Genomic DNA, 23,679 nt, shown 5'->3' on the forward strand with positions numbered 1-23,679 from the left:
AGATGTTTGTATAAGATTCAAATATGCATCGGTGGACATCTGGGAATGTACAACAGTAAATATATTTTTATACCTACGTGGCCTACATTCTATTTATGTACATTATGAAGATTTGCGTGCATTCGTGTACATCTTCACGTTCGTCTATCTACACGGGCCTTCGTGCAAGGAACGTGTACAGACACTGTACAGACAGATGTACACTGGTGCACGCATTGTATGTATCTAAATATTCTTAATGTGCTAATTCCTGCTTTATGTTTGTTTGCATTTTATTTGTTTCTGCTTCGTTGAATCGTTTTGTTGTTTATTACTTGTTTTTAAAATTTGTACCAGTTCATTAGCTTGAAAATGTTTGATGGAAATGTTTACTTAGTGAATGTTCTCACGAACGACTGTTGATATATCATGAGCAGAAATTTTTCATCGGGATTTTTCGACAAGATATTAGTTGAAGTTCGGTAAACAATTAATCTGATCTCATAAACGAATTGTCAGACAAACAAAAATATCTAAAAGTTTATGTTTTTAATGCGTGAAAATGTTGAAATAATTAAATCAATTAAAACACAAAGGGTAATAATAAAAGTTTTATACGTTTATTAATTTGAAACTTTTTTGAGCATGCTTGAAATTTTAATATATCGTACGTACTTGTGTGTTTGTTCAACGAGGTTCGCATTTTCGTGTCTCAGCTTTCTTTTGCGAATGTTTGTTTTTTTTTCATCGTATGGACAATTTGTGGGGATTTGATACGATGAGAAACAAATCGACGCCCGTTTCGGAGGTTTTGATGTCACAGCATTCTTTTTTATTCGTGTTTGTTTCTTTATATCAGATCTGCTCGTTTTATGTAGGCATGCTATGTATTGTTTTAGTTGTAATGTATTTATTTTAAAATATAAAGCAGTTATAAAAACTGTTTGGAATTTAAAAAAACTTGAAATGCTTTTTGAAAAGTAGAGTAACTACGCATTATTTAAATTTTTTTGGAGATAATTAACATAACCATTGGAGAAGTATTAGAAGTATAGGAGAATTATTTTCTATAATTTTTTTTAAAAAATAAATGTTGTTTGGTCGATCAAATTAAAAAAATATTTTATTGTTTCAACTTCAACAAGAAAAGTTTAAAATTTTTAAAAATTTTTTATATTGCATTCGGAAATAAAATTGTATGTTCAATCACATTTTACATCGCAAACTCAACACTGTGACTAATTTATAATTTTTTGTTTCTGTATCTAAAATTATGTGCTCAAATATTTTCATTTGTTTATCAGAGAATGACTGGAAAAAAAAACTCATTACGATTGTACACAGACCAGTATACAACAAACATTTTTCAAAACGACATGCATTATAAAACGCATGAGAAGTGGATGTTACATTCATTTAAACGTGACATCATACCGTGGCGCATGGAACAACATATCTCGGCACACTAACAATCTCGTCACAAACCATGCTCGCCCACTACAATTCACAACGAGTTGTCTGGCATGCAAACATGCGAAACGACTGAAAACTCTTATCTTAACAACGAAACTTATTACCAAATAGGCAGCTCAACAATTAAACTGGCACTAAATTCCTCTGTTTGCAAAACAAAATTTTAACACCAAAAAAACCGACAAAACTTCAAACTTAAAAATTCATGAATCTAACAAACATACACTAACTTACAAAAACCAAGATTGCATTCACACAAAAATACTCAACCAGGGACATGCATCTAAGCGCACAAAAATAAAAACGTGTGCATCCAACATGCCTTCCCATAAACATGCTCATTCCAACACATTCATCTTGTAATAATTACGCTTTAAATCCGAGCGGCTACGTTCGAGACATTTTGTATATGAGCTTGTAAGACATACAAACTGGCGACCTCACAGGCGGAGATATACGGAGACATATTCACGCGAACCATAACGCGAACATCCTCGCATCGAGCCAAGCACGCTTGCTATTTAAATTTTCTCGCCAGACTGAAGCCTGCAACACCAGAACCTTTTAAACTTCGTTAACATTTATATATTCACATGTTGCTCGCTTCATAAGCCATGCACAGCGCATGCAAATAAATAGTTGGTACGTCTGTTCTAATTAATATCCGCATTTATCCTTCCTTCATATCTGATCATGTCCAATATCCATTGGGTTAATCGTGCGCTCTGTTGTATCCAATATTTTGAGTAAGCTTTTCAATAGTTTCTTTATTGAAAAAAAAATTGTTATATTTGTCCCAATATTGTAAAATTTAAAAAATGTGATTTAATAAATCAAGGAAAATGCATGTAGATTTAAGACCAGCGCGTCCTTATTTTTTCGATTAACTCTTAATTACAATTTTTCTTTTTCGTTTTATGAGCGATTGCAATATGAAGGCATCGTAAACACACTCGCTCTCTCGTTGGTGCGTGCGTGTCTTCCGTGCTCTGCGCTACAGTTATCAATGTTACAACCGTCGGGGAAAATAAGAAAACTTTTGGAAATAGGCTCGTTAGGGAACATCTTCAAATTGTTCAACTTGTTTGCAAAACAAATCAGAATGCTAAAAAATGTAATAATTATTTTCAATTCAATAGAATTATTTGAAAGGCCCGTAACTAAGTTTTTGTGAATAATTGTCAAGTTACAGCAGTTGTATTCGGATCTATGAACTCAAACATCATTAATTCTACCTCTCTCTCTGGCCGCAATTGGCTTAAGCACGGGGGTATGTGTGGTGCATACGTGCGTCAGGAGCTTGTCCCTATAAAAAATAGGAAGAAAATTTTATAGTACCTTTATAAACTGTTTACAATACAAAACAACACCTAAATTTTCCTCCCACTACCTGCAACTCTAGCGAAGTCAAACCACCGTTGTGGGATTTTACATTTCATGTCGATGGTTGCCATTTGGTAAAATATTTTAATATTTGAGCTAGTTTATTTAGAACAAAAATTTTTGATCACCAATTGCGCATTTTTCTTTTTGAAAAAACGTTTTTCGAATTTAAATCCTATCATCTTTATAAAAAAATTTATCTTTTCGTGTGGTCAAACCTATTACTCATTTGAAAAAGACATTTACTCGAATGCTTGCATGAAAAAAACTGCGGATAAAAGTAATTATTAATTTGAAATGTTGCAAAAAACAGAAAGTTCATAGAGATATGAATGCATAACCTGTCTGAAGAGTGAGCACGAGCAGTGTCGTTGGAGATGTGGAAGAGGAGTGGAGGTGTGAGGCTTTAGACCTCCCACACACATAAGTACGCTTCAGCGTTTTTCCAGGCACATTCATGCACGAAAATTCTCCATGCTCTGTTTTACCAAGTTTAATGTTTTTATTATCCGTTTGAACGCACACGATTATTAAAATTTTCAGCAAAAAAAAATTTATATTGGTCGGTAAATTCTTAAGTAAATAATTTTTCGCCATAAATTAAATAGATAAAAAAATAACGCTTTGGGTCGAAAAAAGGCGAGTTTGATGTGCGTAGATTATTCTTTATCTGCATGTTCGCGATCAATAATTTAAAAAGCAACTTTTATTATTCGTTCTTAGATTGCTTATCAAAACGTCAGTCGTAAAGCATTATACGATTTTACTATTTTTTATAATCAGGTAGAAAAGTGTCTTTAAAATTAATAGGCTCTGTTTAAATTAAGCCAAAATAATAATTGCACCAAACTATGGATGAAAAATTAAATATAACTTACATTTTGCGATGTCTCATTAATTAATTTACTGTTTGTTTGTTTGTAGATGCCAGAAATCGTGCAGAACAACGGTGCCGACATTTTTTTTCCTAGAATTTTGATAAGTCTTGTATGGATCAATAATTAAAGATAATTATATGTTAAACTCCAATGTTTATAGAAACCTGACACACAAAATATATGAAAATAAACGTTAATATAACTTCAATTCCCATAAAAATTAGTGGCGAACGACTTAACTTCACGTAGAACATCAGCGTAATCAATGGGTTAGATGTGCATAATTTTGTTCAACGTACCAAGTTGATGATTTTCATGACTTTGAGCAATTTCAACGGATGCAAGATATATTGCCTGGAATACATAACATGATCGTTGAGTTACAACGTTTGAAAAATATTGTGAACATTCAAAAAACGTCAAACTTGGGAATACTATTTTCAGAACAGCACAAACCTAAATCAACAATTTTCATTTTGGTACATAGTAATTTTTTTAAATTTTGCTCACAAAAGTATTGATATTGAGTGAGTCAACAACAGAATTAAGTGCTATTTCGCAATTCAAACATTTACATATAATTTTAAACAGGCATCCACAAAATGTGACCTACCAAAACTTTTAAGAAAGTGAAGAAAACGGAAGATGTGTTCAATATGAAGGACCTATCTGAAAAGCAGATTCATCACAAAAATATTTAACAATAAAGAGATAGCTAGAGAAAGTAAAGGAAAAAAAAGAGAAAAAGAGAGAAAAATAAATTTAGCAGCAGCCATAATTTTAAGAAGAGACTCAGTTAAGTTAACATTGAGACCCAAGCTAACCATCATAACAAATAAAAGTAAAAATTAATTGTCTCAACAAGCATTTATTTGATCGTTTAATAAGATATTCATTAATTTGGCGTTGCCAGAAAGACAAAGACCTGACATATAAATATAAATCTTTTAACAATTTTTTCCATTTTTACAATTCTCTCTTAAGTATTTTTTAGATGCATCATCAACGAAATCACAGAATAGGCACAAATGAACGCATCTTACATATGGCACGTGACAAGTGTTGATATATTTGTTATCGAACCAGGTTAGTGCAGCTGCAGGGCAAGACATCTTAACCGTTCCACCACCAACTCGTCACATGAAAAGCAAAGTAATTAGTAAAAACGATAAATGAAAAAATCTCGAGTAAGTTTCTCGAAATGAAGATCAAAGAGAGAGAGCTAAGTAACGTAAAAAAAACAAACTGTTATAAAAAACGTATCCAGTTCTTCAGCTTGTGTATCCCAGTAATTAAAATAAAATTTCATAAATTTCATGAAAAGTTTCAAGTCATTGAGTCATCAATGTTTTTGGTAAGAATAGTTTATCTAATTGAAATAAAATTTTAAATATTTGTGTGTCAATATAATACATCAGAATAATAATCATTAGTAATAACATCAAGCAAATAATGCTCAAGTTCGCAAAAAGTATGAGCAGTTTTTTTTTATTTCTTTCCATTCAATTTAGAGACTGATTTGAAATTTTCATTAATTTTTAAATCTACAAGAATGAATAAAAGTTAAAGCAAAGCGTCAGCTAATTTTTGCTTTGACATTAGTAGCAATCCATAGAACAAATGATGAGTAAGTGCATTTCACACGATCCATGCGCTGTGCAAGTGTTACGATTAAAGTATGCTCGCTCACACCAGGTGGATGTATCATTGCTGTTGTGTGGGTCTTTTCAGGTAGAATGTGATTCTTCATAAAAGATTCAATAAAAGTATTTACTCACCTTTGTTTGTGCTTGGCTGAGTTAAACAAATTTTCTGTTTGTATGAATGAATGAATGAATGAATGAATGAATGAATGAACGAACAAACGAACGAATGAATGAATGAATGAATGAATTGTTCGTGCGTGTCATGATCGTTTTGTGTTTTGTGAAAGTTTTTATATCGTTGGAGCGTTGGCGCATAATTATGGTCTGCATTCTTCATGCGTTGACTGGGTGCGCGTGTTTAAATTTTTAACTTACAGAAAAGCCTAAAAGTTGATGAAATCAAGTAAAGTAAATATAAAATGACTGTATGTAAATTAAATTAGTCAAATCAATTTAAAAACCTTCTCTATTTTAACCGATTAAAAATAACACAAGTTACTGCAGGGTTAATAAACATTTGAACGCAAAATCACAACAGCCTCCTACACAAATGACTGCACGGCCAACAACAGCCATTCCATCATCAACATGACGACAGCAACTTCCAACTCCAACTTGGACTCTAACGTTCCTACCATCAACAATGGCTTCCTGGTTTTGCATCCTTACTTCCAATACTTTCATCCCTCCGACCCTTACGTCATTCATGATGACGCCACTACCAAATCTTGTCCTTGGATTCTAGAAACAGACCCCGGAAGAAAGTTCAATGTTACCTGGAGAGTTCCTTCAAGCACCCTCTTGCTCATGGACGGTTCCGATTTAGTACCTTTGAATGGTTATTTTTTTAGTCCATTGAAATTTTTCTAACAAGGAGACAATTTATATGAAGGTAGTTCTTTTAAGGCAAAGTCTGTGAATTTATATTTAAAACAAAATTGTTTAAAAAGATGATTTGGGCATCGGCAACCACCAGCACCCTAACTACTCACCCATCCAACCGCAACACCAACAACATCTTCTTCCTCCTCCTTCCTCTTCAACTTCTTCTGCAACATATTGTGGTTACGCGTGGAAGTTCGTGGATGGCGAGGAGGAGATGTTCTATGCCGCCTGCGTGTCCGGGGTCAAGAAGCCGCAGATGAGGTTCTTCCTTTCCAAGACAAATCGCCTGGAGGTACATTACACGGGATCGTCTCAAAAACGAGAACACGCGAGGCTGCCACTACTCGAATTCAAAGGTTCACAGGAAATATTGTGCTATTGTGTTTGTGTGTTGATGTGTTTGTGTGTTGATGTGTTTGTGTGTTGACGTGTTTGTGTGTTGATGTGTTTGTGTGTTGATGTGTTTGTGTGTTGATGTGTTTGTGTGTTGATGTGTTTGTGTGTTGATGTGTTTGTGTGTTGACGTGTTTGTGTGTTGATGTGTTTGTGTGTTGATGTGTTTGTGTGTTGATGTGTTTGTGTGTTGATGTGTTTGTGTGTTGATGTGTTTGTGTGTTTGTGTGTTGATGTGTTTGTGTGTTGATGTGTTTGTGTGTTGATGTGTTTGTGTGTTTGTGTGTTGATGTGTTTGTGTGTTGATGTGTTTGTGTGTTGATGTGTTTGTGTGTTGATGTGTTTGTGCGTTGATGTGTTTGCCTTGAAAATATCGTGTTAATAGTCATCCATAACTCAATAACATAAAATGTTTCAGCAACTGCAAATCATTTTAAAATTAGAAAAAGTTCTTTAAATGCGTTATCAAAATTAAAACAGATAATGTTAATAATAAAATGTTTGTAGACTGATAAATAACAAAAACGTTATCAGTGGTCGGCTGCAGCCACTACAAGCCACCTGACGGCACATTCACAAATGGACATGAAGACAACATGAACGTCGTTTGTAACACGTCCGGTCAAGTCTGGCACGTGACTTGTCAAGATGGGATTTGGAAGGGAACTGTTGGAAGCTGCAGTCCGTTTCCTTCTACTTAATTTCTAACATAAATTTCAAAACATTTCGGCAGCCAAATCTGCCAATGTCTACATTCGTTGCTATTATCTTTTGCACATTCAAGATGCATAGTTATCACGATTGTTGGTTAATACTTCATCTTTATTAATTGAAAACATAACGGGACATTCATTTTAAAACTTGTTAAATTTTGTTTCAAAACTCGTAAAATTAACAGCAAATGTATATTAATTTTAATTTTAATCTAATTTCCGATAATTAAATTGAGCTAACAAAAAATAATTAATAATAATAATAATAATTTTAATAATAATTATATAATTATAATAGAAAACAAACATTTGGTACAGATGGAGGCAACCAGGCACGCGAGAATGCAGCTGTTCACATAAAACCATCTGCCATGCCAAGACTGGAAATGAAACTGGATAGAGGTGCATTTAATTGTTGGATGGTTGGATGATTGGATGGCTGGATAAATGGGTGGTTGAATGGTTAAGTGGTTGGGTGGGTGTTTGGGCAGTTAGATGATTGGGTGATTGCGTTGGTTGGTTTTTGGAAGTTCGGATGGGATGGTTGGATGGTTAGGTGGTTAAAAAATGGGATGATTGGATGGTTGGAGGGCCAGACAATTGGAACTTTGAATAATTGGATTGTTAAGTGGTTGTATGGGTGTTTTGACGATATAATAATTGGATAGATGGAGGTTAAGATAATTAGATGGTTGTTAGATGGTTGTATGGCTGAGTAGTTAAATAATTAAGTGGTTGGATGGTTGAATGGTTGAGTGTTTGGGTAGATGGTTGGAAGATTAGATAGTTGGCTAGTTTGGTGGCATAATGCATTCATGCATTCAATGATCAAGAACTTGGAAATAAATTGATTCTCAAAAGTTTTCAATAACTTGAATAAGCAAATGAGTTGTGATAATTAGGATGTCCAAAATCAATTTTTAAGTTAATAATCTGATTATATTTTGTCAAAACAAAAAACGCAGCGAAGATTTTGTAAACTTGAAAATGCGAAACCCAACCAAGTCGAACACGATGCCTCGGTGGCATTAGTTTCATACGGACTCCATAATTAGTTCAAGTCTACATCAGGCATGCGATGCAAATGAGAGCGAATTCTGAGCCAAAAATATGATGATTATTAAACAGGAATTTGCAGATTTAAAATTTTCATCTTGGGTAAATAATGAACGACAGCTTACGCGAAATTAATTGCTAATTGAGGGCAAAACAAAAAAACGTTAATGAGCCCCTTATTAGGGTTTCGGAGAAAAATCTAAATTGAAAAAATGTTTAGTGTTCAATAACTAAAAAGAAATTTAAAAAATTGAAACGAGGGTGCTATAATAGCGTAATCCATATATTAAATCGAATGAAACCAATAGATGACATTGAGGGAATGATTGAGCAAATTTGAAACCTACACGAACAGCACTTTGAATGGAGTCCTTCAGAAATTAATCTCTTCAAGTCTGCAAGGGTCGCCCCAACGAAGCTTATTACTGGCTGCCGTTCATTGCCCTCGTAAAACGCCCCGCAACATTAACCTTCCCATGCAAAAAGATTGGTTGCAAAAATTAGATGACCGACAATGTAATATATACACATACATACTTAATAATTTTTTATATGTATATATCGTTTTCATAAACTTGTATTAACAATTATATATACATATATATATATATACATATATATATATATATATATATATATATATATATATATACATTAAACAGAAAGGACATTACAAAATGGACAGAAACAAATAATGTAAAGACTGAAACTGGTTTAGTAATATGGACATCTTTTTACAACTTCAACAACTACATTTGTGTGTCTCCGCTGAAACACAATTTTCATTGTTATAAAAATAAAAACTTATTATTCATACTCAGTGCAAAATTAAGATGTTATTTCGTAATTTAATTAATTGAAATACAAATTATTTAAAAAAAACTTCATTGAGCACATATAGTCCCTGAAGCGTTTAGTAGAATGAACAAAACTATCTGTTTGCTTGCTTTGCTTGTAACGAGCTGCATGAACAAGCTAGCTGTGTGTATGTGTTGATGTGTCTGTATTAGGGTGGTCACAAAAACATTTTTTTAAATCTTAACGGAGCAACCCCTTAAATTGGCTAAAAATGACATTTGTGAAGTTTTAGCTAACTCGTGCCTCATCGTGGTTGAAAAATTGAGAAAATTTGGAAAAAATCAAATTTTTTGTTTGTAAACTAAAAACGGCTTATTCTAGAAACAAGATTTTGGTCTCATTTCGTTTATCTGTTTATTCTCTTCAAATTTTATTATCAACCTACAATCAGCTACAACCTATAGTTTCTGAATAATAAAAAAAAGAAAAAGTTGAATTTTTGTACTATGGCAACACGCCATTGAAGAATAACTTTTAAAGTTGAACTAATTGTATTCTTTGTAAATTACTGTTAAAAAAGTAACTAAATTTCGGCAATTTGGTCACTTAAATTCTATTAATTGATTTAATTTAAATTTTGTGATTTTCTTCATTTTATCTAAATCTGCTAAGACGTTTGCAGCTTCTTGTGCTCTGCAATTGTACCTCTGCAGAAAACAGTTTAGTTTGATAGATTTAGAAAAACAGGTTTAGCGATAAATGTTTATTTATTAAAAATATTTAGGTAAAAGTTGGGCGTACCGCGAAACCAGCATTTGCACAAACAAAATCATTATTTGCAGTTGATAAATTATTTAGTAAATTACAAAAAAACTTGTAAACATATCTCAGTTTATTTTCAAAAATCGTCCACCACTTGCACTTAATTTTTTTTAACAAGTTTATTTCATGAAGCGTAAAAACAAAACCTCAGAGTACCCTCAATCTTTCTTATTTTTTCGACAACTCTTCAATTTACTGGTGAATAGCGGTCAAACATATATTTATAGAAGGAGAATATGAAATAAATGATGACCACTGTAAAATCAAATCATCAATTAAATCAAATTAATTATCTGAAATATTAGAAAAACCATCATTTTATTTTGCCGCAATTTATTTTTTATGACATTCAATTTAACATAAAAACTTTGCCTATTAATCCAAAATTATGCCTCGTTAACTGCTCAAAAACCTGTTCATCCGAGCCTCTTACTTCTCAAGAATGAATGAGAATGTAAATTATTTTTATGATAGTTGTTTTATGTATGTGAAATACAATATGTTGAGAAAATCTGTTTCTTGGGTATGTTGGATGTTGTTGCATTATCTCAGAAATTGTAGTTTCTAGCTAAATAACGGGATAATGAAATTTGTGAAAGAAAAAATGAAAATAATAAATTTTCAAAATATAAAAAATTGCCAAAATTAAATTACATTTCCAACAGCAGTTCTCAAAAATACAATTAGTCCAATTTTAGAAGTTATTCTTCAATAGTTTTTAAATTAATATTATGCACTATTGCGTAATATAAGAATTCAACTTTTTTCAGTGGTAGATGGGTAAAAATGCAAATATCTAAGAAACCATAGGTCGTATCCAAATAGTGTTAAGAAAATTTAATGAGAATAAAGAGATAATCAAAACAAATGTGATCAAAATCATGTTTCTAGGGTGAAGATAAACCGTTTTCATTTTACAAACAAAAAATGAGGTTTTTTTTCCAAATTTATTCAATTTTTCAATATTTTAACCTCGATGAGACACGGGTTAGCACCACCCAGTTGAGCTAAAGCTACACAATTGTCTATTTTTGGCAAAGTGGCACAATCTCAAAAAAAATTTTACCTATATCGTTGTGCTGATGTGTGTATGTGCCTGTATATGTGCTACTGCATTTGTATGTGTTGTATGGGATGGCGTTTGTGTTTTGGCTGATATTTAGGTAACGTAGTGATAACTAACAGTGCACGTGAAGCAATTTTGAAACACAAATCCATACTCGTCCCTGATCCATGCGATGTTTTCTTTGCAAATTTTCCCATTATAAAATGCAACAGTGTTTATCAGCATAACTTGTTTTATGCTTGTACGTATGTACGCTTGTTTGTTTGTTTGTTTTATTTATTTATTTATTCTATTTTTGGTCATGTTGTTCGTGTTTAAAATGCTTAAGAATATTTTTTAAATGCTTGTGAAATTTCGTTTGCTCGTATTATTCTTTAAGACGGAGTTACGTGCGGTGTGCCTGCATATGTATGAGAGTGGAGGGAGGCATGGGTGTCTGTGGATGTGATGCGCATGTGGGTGTGATGTGCAGTGTGCGGAAGTTCACAGACGGGACGCGTGGAAAAGTTTCAGTCAAATCGTAGTTGTAGTAATTGTGGTGGCGGCAGCAGAGGCAGAGATGGTAGTAACAGCAGAATGAGTGGTGTTGTGGTGGGATTAAAAACAGCAGTGGCAATAATAGCCGTAGTAGCAGACGTTGACGTAAAAGCAGCAGTAGTAGTAGCAGAAGTACTTATAGTAGTAGTAGTAGTAGCAGTAGTAGTAGTAGTAGTAGTAATAGAAGTAGTAGTAATAGTAGTAGTTGTTGTAGTAGTAGTAGTAGAAGCTAGTAATAGTAGTAGTAGTAGTAGTAGTAGTAGTAGAAGTAGTTATAGTGGTCGTGATAGTATATCCATCAATCGATCAATCTAACGTTTATCTACCCTTCTGCAGTGCTTTCAAAGAGTTTCAAAATATGAACGAGAGAGCAGAATGAAAGATAAAAATAAAAAAAGAATGTAAATAAAAATAGAACATAAACAACAAAAATTATATTTTTATATTTGGTCATTTAGAAAAGCCTGGTGCAAAAATATTATTAAATGTTAACGGACTATATTTGTTATCAGCAATTCATTTCACTCATTTTTAAGATTTCATCATTCTCCAATGTTGGCACTTGAAAAGAATTTTATAGGATAAAATCCATCCAAGTAAACTTAATTGGAAACAGCAAATGGGAACAACTTTATGGAAACTGTTGAAAAATATTCCATAAAAATTTAAACAAACTTTCTAAATGTTGTAAAAATGTATGAATATTGAAAATAAAAATATTTAACCAGAGACTCATTCATTTAAAATTTCAAAACAAATATTCAAACAAATGAAAAATTGTTATCACCATCATCATCATATTCGTAAAAGTCATCATCATCATCTGTTGGTATAATCTTGCTAAAAGTGTTTAATCATCATCATCGTCATCATCATCATGTCCAATCATTGTTACCGTTGTTGTGATGTTTGTGTCCTATTTTTGACTTTCATATCGTCATTCATCATTGTAGACATTTTGCCGTCATAATCGTCATAATCATTATTATTTATTATTATTTATTATTATTATTATCATCATCATCATCATCATCATTTTTAGTACCCTATCATTTTTACATTGATCTGTGTTGTGCTATCACTTGCAACCTCATCATCACGGTGATTAATTTATCTTAACATCGTTTGTATCACTTCTCATGTCATCAGCGTTGTTTATCATCAGCGTCATCATCTCTCAAGACAACATCATCATCATAATCATTACATCAACGCCATTAAAAATTTATTAATCATCATCATTATCATCTTTCTAGTCATTAATTCTAAACGTAACTTTCGCAATCATCGCCACCACCATCATCATCACCAACATCATCATCATCACCACCATTATCATCATCATCACCATCATCATCATCATCATTGTCCTATCAGCATCATGATCATGGTTGTCGTCATGCTTGTTATGAGCAATGTCATAATCATAACATTCGTCGTCATTATCATCATTATCCTCATCATCATTTCCTCATCATCATCATCACTACCACCATCATCATTCGTCATCATAGCATCGTCATCATAACCGCCATCATCGCCACCACCACTGGCCACGCATCCACTCAGCAGGTGTCATAACGGCTGTGCTGGTTGGAATACTGCTCGGTGGAACATTTGGTGCCATGCTGTTGCTGGGCATATTCATTCTCAAGAGAAGGTTGTTGTTGTAGATGGTTGTTGTTGCTGTTGTTGTGGATAATGTTGTTGTTGTTGTGAATGTTGTTGTTGTAATTGTGATATTGTAGTTGATGTGTACTTGTTGATATTATTTATTGTTGCAGCTGATGTGTTTTGTAGTTATAATGGCTGATATATATTTTCCTGTAATTTAAAAAAAAATGGTTTTTTTTATTGTGATGCGCAGATGACGGTTATGTTGATGTTTTTGTTGTTTTTATTTGATTGTTCTGTTGTGTTGTTGGAAGTAGTTGTTTAAGTTAGTCACAATTGAGATTTTAGTCATTCCTGCAATTTATTGTTGTTGTTGTTGTTAATAAGTTGTTGTTAATAAGTTGCTATTTGCGCCATTTTCTTGTTGAATATTATTTCTAAACTGTTGAGGCAATCTAGGTTGTTGTTGTTGCTGTTGTTGTTGATGATGATGTTTGTTTGTTTTTTTGTTTCTTTCGAAGGTCGTTCTTCACTATTTGCTGTTTCGCGTTGTTAAATTAAAAAGAACGTTTTATAGAGCCTGTGAGAGCTCTATAGAAAATGTTTGCGAAGATTCATTCAACGAAGAAATTCTTGTTACTTTGTGAATCACTAAGATCTTTCACGTAAATATATGATTCGTTAATATCACACATGTTTAATTCAGGCAATTTTTATATGCCTTATATTTTTTTATAGGCAGAAATTTTAAAACGTTTTATTTTGTGAATAAAAATGAAATGCAATAATAAATATGAGCAAAATGACATGCACGCAACAAACCGAACAGAGAAAGTTCCAACCGCAACAGATTGCAGCACAAATCCAGCAGCAACAAAGCTAACAACAACAAAACAACAACCACCAACTTCAATGAGACCATCTACAACACTCCACCGATGAACCAGCATCACGTTCATCCTGATTACCAGCTTCATCGGCAGCAACAGCTACAAATGCATCCACACAAGCCACAACAACCACAATATCGTCAAATGAGCAACAACAGCCTCAACAGAAACACAGACAGAGAACACTTACAACAACTGCACATCTCTGCTGACGTCATTTCCGCTTGCCACCGTTGTTACGACGACCATCCGCCGCCTTCCTATTCGCTGGATCAGCAAACCACGTGTACCTGTTTAGCCAATCAACAATCGCCTACATGTTGCTACAGTGATCAAACTAAACTTATTTCTTTCACAGGTAAATTGATTCAAAAATATATTTGAGTTTCAGCTAAAAATGTATTTCTAGTTTCAACATCATGAACTACCCACCCCGACAACTTTCATTTCAAATCAGTTTGAAAATCTTTTAAAATTGAGCTGTCATGTTGTATGAGCTGGCTGGATTGTCTTCAATCAGATGAAAAAGTTGTGACCGCTTGTAAGAATTGAAATGTCCATTTTTGCTGCTTAGAAAACTAATTTTTTGTAATAGAGTTTAACAATTTAACGTGTAATGAACAATATTTTTATGAATATTATTCTGTTGATCCATAATTGATGTAATGGTTCTTAATGTGATGAATATGTATATAAGGAATGTAATGTGATGAATATGTATGTAAGTACTGTTAATGTGATAAATATGTATTTAAGGATTGTTTATGTGATGAATATGCATGTAAGAAATATTAATGTGATGAATATGTATGCGACAAATGTTATTGGGATGAATACAATGGCGTTGCCAAAAATAACAGTAACTCTTGCGGTGGACTGCAACAATTTATTTTAAATTTTTTATAAATATTTTTAAAAATTGAGATTGAATCGTGAAAAAAAACATTCATCTTTGAAGGCTGCTCTGAATGCAAATTAATATTACAACCGTAGAATGATCCGTTAAAAAACTCCAAACACAGGAACGTCGCCAGAAATATCATGCTGCCATAGAAACTCCAAAAACGACTTGACTGCGGAAGGATCTCTAGTGCTGACGAACATGGCAGACAGGACGCCTGGTCACGTGATCGATGACGACATCATGGAGGGCGGGAAGAGCACAACATTGAGCAGGGGCTCGTTGAGGAAGTTTTCGAAGAATGAATACCTGGCGGTGAAAAGTGATGAAGTGGATGATTAAAATATTAACGACAGATCCACCGTTTAATTTCAATTGGATTGTGAATGACTGGTTGAATTAGTAAATGAAGAAAATTGAAATGAGGGAACAATCAATACATACATTCGTTGAAAATAAGTTCATATTGTTGATTATATAGTCTGTGATTGAAATGAAATGAAAAGAATTATTAAAATAGTCTAAATGTTTCATTACATTAAATGTCAAATTGTCTATAGAAACTATTTTATTTGCTATAATTAACTTAATTGTGTATATATATATGCATAATGTATATATATATATATATATATATATATATTTATTCATATATATATATATATATATATATATATATATATATATATATATATATATTTATATATATGAATTTTAGGTTTTAACTTTTAAATACTTAACCATCAGTTTCAAACTTTCATGCGTGTCTTCGATTATTTTGATTCAGTTCTTCAAAGCTTTTTAATCATTGTCTTTTATTAACTATGATGTTTATTTTCAATTAAATGGTTTTAAAATTTCAAAAAGTTGTTTTTAAATGTAGAATTATAAAATAATTTTTAATGTTCAAAAAAGAAAAAAAGTCGAAGGCTCTTTTTTTTCAAAAACGCGATAAATAGTCTTTGGTTTTGGTTACTATAGCAACGAGCACTTGTTACCATGATTAGGAAAGATTTGTGTTCAAGGCTTATAAATAATAAATAAGGTTTTATAATTTCAAAAAAATTTTATCACCATGAAAAAATCTAACAAGAAACCTGCAAATAAAAATATAACTGACGACGAAAAGTTTGAGAGGAGGCGTGAAAAGGATGTTGTCGACAGTGGGAGAAGCAGCTTCAGTAGCGGCAGGGATGGAGCCATCTCGGAGGACATTGAGGATGTCAAGAAGAGGATTCTCCATCGAATGAATGATTTTCATTTCGAGTCTGAAGTTTTTGATGAACACAAAAAAATAAATCATGAAGATTTTATCGAAGAAAATAATATTAATAATTCAATTGCTACAAATTTTAAAAATATTGATGACAACGATCTTATTAGCAAGCCTGAAAACGAAAATGAAAAGTTAACTAAAAAGACCAGTGATAACGTTGAGAACAAAAGTTCAGTCATGGACTCTGGTGAATTAAATAAAAATTATGAAAATGATTTTGGTGATAATAAGGACAATGAGTTGATAGTGTTAGATCCAGATCATCCACAGATGAAAAGATTTCAGAAATCTCTTAAAGACCTACTTGAAAAACAAACAGCAAAATTAACTTTAGAAATTAAAGAACTCAGTGAAGCATTGAAAAGTAAGAAAGTTGAGAGGGAGAATATTGGAGTGCAGTTGTACAGTGTTCAACAGGACCTCATCAAGCAACAGACACTGCTGCAGAAACATATGGAGGATCTTGAGAAATTAAATGCTGACAGACAGAAAAGTGAATTTGATCTATCAACATTGAAAGTTAAGTTTGAAGACGGGCTTTCATATTTGACATCTGGCAAGCAAGATATTTCTCAACTACAAGTTGGTTACTCTAATTACTAATGTCCAAGTTGAAAGCAACATTTACGAAAATAAACACTATATTATTTTTTATCATATATATAATATTTTGCATTGTGGTGTTTAGAGTTGAATATTTAGAAGAAATCAACTTTTATCTTTTTTATCTCTTTTTATTCAACTATTCTGTTAATGGCAGTGACATTTTTGATATTTCCAAATTGACAGTTAGAGTTGGAGAAGTGGAATCTTCAATATTTCTATCTGGAGAATGCAGGAGACAACATGGCAGCTGATGTGGCTCTCATGAAAAGGGCTGCATTGAAGTCCAACGTCGAGATCAACAAGGCAGAACAACTCAAGAAGAAACAAGTTCAATTTTTGTTATAAAAACATCATTTTGTCGATAAACAATGTATATTTTATCAAACATAACTGCATTCAAATATAACACTTAATATAATTTAGTATCTTACCCTGTTTGATTGTAAACAAATTTTTTTAACTTAAATTTCAACATATGTATTTCATTTAAAACATCACATGACATTAAGGTGAAAAGAAATGGGCAAAAAATAAAAACTAAATATGGCAATCCAAAAAAAATGAAAATTAATTAAAATGCCCCAAAATTCACTGTATATTAAAAAAATGATTGAAATGAACCAAATAAACAATCATTTGACATCAATGAATGGAATTTATAAAGAGTTTATAAATCATTTGTTCAGGACATGTTTGTGGACCAGTTGACTAAGAAGGTCATCTCCCAGACTGAGGAACTCGAAGAACTGAGGCAGCAGTTGGCCAACCAGATTGAAGACACGGGACTTGCCAAAGAGATACTCAACGAATCGATGATGGAGTTTGAGGCTGGTTCTCTCCTGCTACTTGTTCACTGGCATTCATGTTTTATGATTTAACATTCTTATTCATGTTATATATGCAGGGTTATAGAGAGAGATTTAGGAATAGTTCCGAGTATACTCATAAAAGTTGAGAAGGAGAACTTGAAAAGAAATGATGATTGTTGATGAGTGAATGCTGAAAATAAGATGATTGAAGACGAAGGAAAAATAAATAAATAATATTTTTGAACCAAGTTCGATTGAAGTTAACCTTTGATATCTTCATGGTTTCTTGGTGAATTAAGTTAATAGTGACATGAGTGACTTTTGAATGGTGACAATTAACTTTACGTCATAATCATTAAAAACTGATGTCATCACCATCATCAATAACATTTTTTTCTTTATTAAACCGCTTACATATCATCCCTGTATTTAAACTTTTGTGCAACAAAAACTACTATCCACACCACACGACGTATATACACATTATATACCCATACGCAAGCACCACATCATACGCGCATCGACCGAGTTTCGACCGACAGTATTCGAACCATGTCATCGCGTAACTGCACGAAACATGGCACTTCTACCGACTGAGCTAGTTTACCGATCACTTAGATTAATAGTTTCAAAACAAGAGATAGATATCTTCATGATATAAGAATTAGATGCTAATAAATATCAAAAGGGTATTATGATTATTACTAAAATGTTTGTTATGTTATATCAGCAGGATTATAATTTGTGATGCATGAAATTTTAAAGGAGGTGTGCATGGAGAAGAAACGACTGATGCAGGAGTGGAACTTGAGTGTGGTCAGTCTGAGGAAGAGGGATGAGACGTACAACAAGATGGCTGCTGAACTGAGGTTGGTGCATTTGTGAATGACCGGTGGATGAATTGGTGTTGATGCATTAGTATTTATTAGTAATTGTATGGTGGGTTACTTGTGTAGTAAATTTGTGAATGAAATAGGTGTTGGTGCATTAGTGAATGTATGGCAGATTGTTCTGTTAGACCTTCAATGGTTTACAGTCAAAACAAATTATTTTCAAAATTGCCTTCATGGACTTCATGTGCTTGAACGGTCTCACTCCAAATAATATTTACCTGAAAAGTGTCTATGTTCAATTAATCCTGTTCAACATTTCCAGTTACGCTCAAATGATCAGGATTTTTGATGGTTCAAAAAACACAATTGTTTGTAGTCGGCCCAACATTCTGGAACAACTTGTTGTAATCGGCCCAACATTCTGGAACAACTTGTTGTAGTCGGCCCAACATTCTGGAACAACTTGTTGTAGTCGGCCCAACATTCTGGAACAACTTATTGTAGTCGGCGCGACAGTCTGGAACAACTTGTGGTAATCGGCCCAACATTTTGGAACAACTTATTGCACAGTACTTTCAAACGTTTTGAAAGTAACTTAAATCTCATCTTGTTTTGGACTAATCCACACAACTCAAGAAGCGCTTTTGAGTAATATAAAAGGCGCCGTAAAATTTCTCTAACAATAATAATTGGTTGACATTGGTGCATTAGTTCGTTGATCATGTTAGACCCCTTGACCCGTTTCAGAGTGGTATAATTATTTATTTTAGAAATAATTTTTATTTTAAACTAATTGATCTACCAAAAATAAGTTCTTCTGAAGCGTTAGCTTTTAAATCAAAAATTAATGGTGTAGATGTTGTTATTTTGGCGGTTTATAGACCTGGTTCTGTTCCAGTTTCTTCTTTGTTCATTACTGAGCTTGTAAGTATCTTTGAAATTATTATTATTATATCTTCGAGTTTTGTTGTTGCTGGGGATTTTAATGTTTATTTAGAAAAACCACTGGTCGACATACTTTTTCGTTACTTGATGTTCTGTATTTGTTTCGTTTTGGTTAGCCAATACATGAATTGGGTGGAATCTTGGATTTGGTTATAACATCTGGTAACTTTCCTGTTTTTGGTTGTGAAATTTTTTCTCATGATGCATTTTCGGACCACTCTCTGGTTAAGGTTCATTTCCCAATTATTCGTTCTCCAAGAACTTGTTCTAGAAGAATTTTTCGATCATGGAAATGTATGGATGTTGATCGGTTTGTTTCAGTGGTTCTTAAATCCCATGTCAGCAAATCGTGTCAAAGTGAAAATTTTGATGAACTTGCCAAACTATTTGAAAACAAACTTTTTAGAATTGCTGATTTAGTTGCTCCTCGGCATGTGGTTCAAAGTTGATTTGATCCTCTGGCTCTATAGTTTGATCTTGAGTGTAGACGTTGTAGATCGTCTTGCAAAAAATAGAATCTCAATATGGAAAACTCTTTAGGATGTGCACAGGAATGGTTGCGTTGATGCTATGAGATTTAAAAAAACATCTGTTTTCTCATAAGAAGAATGCTTATTGGAAAAAGATGATCAATGACAGTGGTTGCAATCAGAAACAATTGTGGGCTATTCTTAATAAGCTGGTCATACATCACAGTCGTTACAGAAATTTTTTGAGAATAATATTGATGAAGTTCGAAGATCAACTATATCTTGTCCTAGACTGGTGTTTTCTGTTTTGGAAAGTGTGGATCATGGTATTTTGATGAATCGTCTTGCTGCATGTTTTGGGGTTATTGATGTGGCTAAACACTGGTTTCATTCTTACTTTTCAAATCGCGCTCACAAGTGTTTTTATGGGTATTTTATCGGATTTTTAGGTCGTAACTTCGGATATTTCCCAAGGCTCGGTTTTGGGCCCGATATTGCATTTGTTGTATTCGTCTGATCAATTCTTACAATTTTTATACTCATGCATATGCTGACGATTTGCAGATAGTAGTTAGTGAGCCATATAATACGTTTCCTGCCATGGTTGATCGTTAAATTGAATGCTTAGCTGAGATTAATGTTTGGATGGCATCCATTCAATTAAAACTAAATAGGGCTAAGACACAATTGTTGCCAACTGGGACCTGACATTAGCTTTCTAGGGTTGCAACTGATTCTATTGTCATAGACGGCCAATGCATACAATTTTCATCAAAAGTTACTAACTTGGTTTGTATTTTTGACAGGAATTCGATTTTACGGGACCACATAATGAGTGTAGTTCGCACTTATATGATTCAACTTCGTGGCTTGAGACTCATTCAAAGATTTCTCAAAAGTGACTTTGCTTAGTCTTTGATACATGCGTTTGACCATTTGCGTTTGGACTATTGTAATGGTCTGTTTTTTGGTTTGTCTGATAAAACTATTAAAATGGTTCAGTTGGTTCAGAATTGTGTGGCCAGAGTTTTGGTAGGAACAGCTACGTTAGATCATGTTTAACCTATTTTAAGGGAACCCTTTCGGTTATCTGTTGATAAGAGAGTTATAAAATATCGTTTCTGGGGTATAAGGTTTTAAATAGTTTAGCACCCAAGTATTTGACTGATAGATGTACTCTTAGACCCACACTTTTTAGAAATTTTAGGTTAAGAAGTGATGTTTCAAGTCTATTATTTGAGCCAGCTTCCCATCTAAAGATTGGTTTTCGTGGTTTTTTAATTTTTCGGCTAAAACTATTGACTATTCTTTTTGATTGGAAGCAGCATGCTTTGTCACTCTCTCCGTTTAAAGAGAATGTTAATAAAACTATTTGTTCTTTCTGAAAAATCGTGATCTCTCTGTGCCAATCTATCTATTTATCTTTTTATTTATCTATTTGTCTGTCTGTCTGTCCGTCTGTTTATCTATCTTTGATAATTTGCGCTTTTGACATTAAGATTTTAATAGCGCTATATTAAAAACTTAATAAAAATTATTTTGAATGTATTGGTCTTGATGCATTAATGAAGGCATTGTGAATTGATTGAAGTTTGTGCATTTATTGTTGCATTTTTAATGTTCATAAAATCACCTCATACTTTCAGTCAGTTGGATGAACGCACGCAGGATCTGGAAGCAGAGATGATCGGAGTGAGAGGCGCCATCGAACGCGAGCAGGAATCGAATGAAAAGTTCATGGGCATTCTGTCAAGGGTTGAATACGACATCAGCAAGGTTTCGCAGCAAGTCAGTGCGTGCCAGACGACCGCCAACCAAATGAAGGATGGTTGCTCCAGGCTGAGAAAGATCCTCAAAGAAACTGAATTGGCTCTTTTCAAAGTAACTGAGGTGAGGAATTGTTAACAGTTAATGTGTTGTTTTGCTGCTTTGTTGTTGTTATGTTGTTGTTTTGGTGTTGGGTTGCTGTGCTGTTGTGTTGTTCTTGTATGGCTGTTGTGTGGTTGTTGTATTGCTGCTGTTGTTGTTATTGCTGTTATTTTGCGTGTTTCTTTATGAAGCTTGTAAGCTCTTTGATAATACACGCAAGTTGAAATGTACTCACGATTTATTTCGTTATTATAAATAATTTGTTGCATGCACATCGTAAACACGAAGGAGAAAAAAGAGTTGAACTCGACGCTCGAAGCACTGCGGAAGCAGCAGGAGAAGTTACATGAATCGAAGCTGAAGTCTGAGAGTCGTTTGTTGGAGAAGATGCAGGATGAAGTTAACCTGGGCAAGGCTTCCAAGTTCACTAACAAGTCTATCGCAAAAATTGTCGGCAGAACAAGAGAGATGGTTTGAATTAACAATATTTTTAAATGTACTTAAAACTATTCATCTTTTGCAATGTTTTGAGATAAAATGTGCAATTTTAAATTGTCAGAAGTTAATTAAAGAGCGTATGTCTGAACATCGGAGAATGGGAAGTGTTTGATTGTATGTACGAACTTTGTACTATGCTCTAGAGTTTGTTCAGCTGCAAGAAACCTGATGTTGCATACCAAACTAAAAAAAATTGTATTGATATAAAGTTCGTTATAATTTCACTGCAGGAAGGTCAGATCACGGTGCTTGAAAACGATTTGACAAAAAAATCATTTGATGAAACTCAACTGATTGCCGAATTAAACTTTCTTGAAAAAACTTTGAATGAATTGAAAGAAGAGATAGCAGAGAAAAATGATGCCGTCAACAAAAGTGAATCTCAAATCAACAAACGTAACACATTGATCGAGCGCAAGCAGAACCAATTAGATTTGATGATTAAAAAGCTGGATGGACTAAAGGCCGAGACTGGGGCGAGTTTGTTTTAATAACTTGTGACATTGTTATCAACTTCTAAAATTTTGTATCATTAGTATCATTAATATTTAAAATTTCAAATATTTTAATCAAATTTATTTAAAATTTTAAACATCGTTATCAACAGCAGGGTTTAGAATTGGGACCAGCGCAGCTTCAGATCAAATCAATTCAAAAGTCAATATCAGCGGTGCAAAAAGAAATAGAAGAGGCTCAACAGTTGTGGCTGAAAAATCAGGGAGAATTAGTGAAGATGGCGTCTTTAAAGAGTGACGAAGAGACCAACGTTGAAAATCTGAAGAATCGATCGACAGTTTACCATCAGAAGCTTTTGAGGGTGGAAGGTTGTTTGTTGCTCATTAATCTTTGTTGCTCACGACCTGTCATTTTGTCACAAGTCTTTTTATTTTCAACATTCAGTGTTGAGAATATCGTTATATTTGAATTTTTTCACAATTAAGACAAGCAACCTGTTGTTGTTTTTCATGAAAAAGATGTTCATCTCACGATATTTTAACTACAAATTTGTTAAGCATACATTATCGCAGTTTTAATTGAATGAATTTTTAATGTATTTTATTATATAGCCTAATGTAACGTTCCATCTTTTTTTCAAAAAAAGTAATTAAAAATCGCTGATAATTCGGTAAAGTTATTCAGCTGCAAATAAAAACTGTTTCCCACTTATATTGAACACTAGCATCGAGGTTGTCATTGAATCATTAAATGGTTGGAATCAAACATGACAAGCAGCGATCAAAAATATCATCAGAGAAATATAAAAAATTCATTCACTTGTTTTCAATATTATGCACAACAAAATGAATCCAGCGGTATCAAACGGGACGAATAAACAAAC

At 33.1% G+C, this 23,679-nt stretch overlaps 2 protein-coding genes across 2 annotated transcripts; both read left to right on the forward strand.

Annotated features, from left to right (window-relative positions):
- Window positions 1-5,947: 5,947 nt before the first annotated feature.
- HELRODRAFT_169362 (hypothetical protein) lies at window positions 5,948-15,376 on the forward strand (the record flags this gene model as incomplete). The annotated part of the gene is made up of 7 exons (XM_009015186.1): window positions 5,948-6,197; window positions 6,310-6,600; window positions 7,172-7,318; window positions 7,669-7,752; window positions 13,202-13,289; window positions 14,073-14,491; window positions 15,156-15,376. The coding sequence occupies 7 exons, from the start codon at window positions 5,948-5,950 to the stop codon at window positions 15,374-15,376; spliced, it is 1,500 nt and encodes a 499-aa protein (XP_009013434.1).
- Window positions 15,377-16,109: 733 nt separating this feature from the next.
- On the forward strand, window positions 16,110-17,905 carry HELRODRAFT_169363 (hypothetical protein; the record flags this gene model as incomplete). Its single annotated transcript, XM_009015187.1, has 4 exons — window positions 16,110-16,892; window positions 17,100-17,243; window positions 17,603-17,736; window positions 17,821-17,905. 4 exons carry the CDS (start codon window positions 16,110-16,112, stop codon window positions 17,903-17,905), a joined length of 1,146 nt encoding a protein of 381 aa, XP_009013435.1.
- Between the last annotated feature and the right edge of the window lie 5,774 nt (window positions 17,906-23,679).

The sequence above is a fragment of the Helobdella robusta genome (genome assembly GCF_000326865.2).
Source record: "Helobdella robusta unplaced genomic scaffold HELROscaffold_15, whole genome shotgun sequence".
NCBI lineage: Eukaryota > Metazoa > Annelida > Clitellata > Rhynchobdellida > Glossiphoniidae > Helobdella > Helobdella robusta.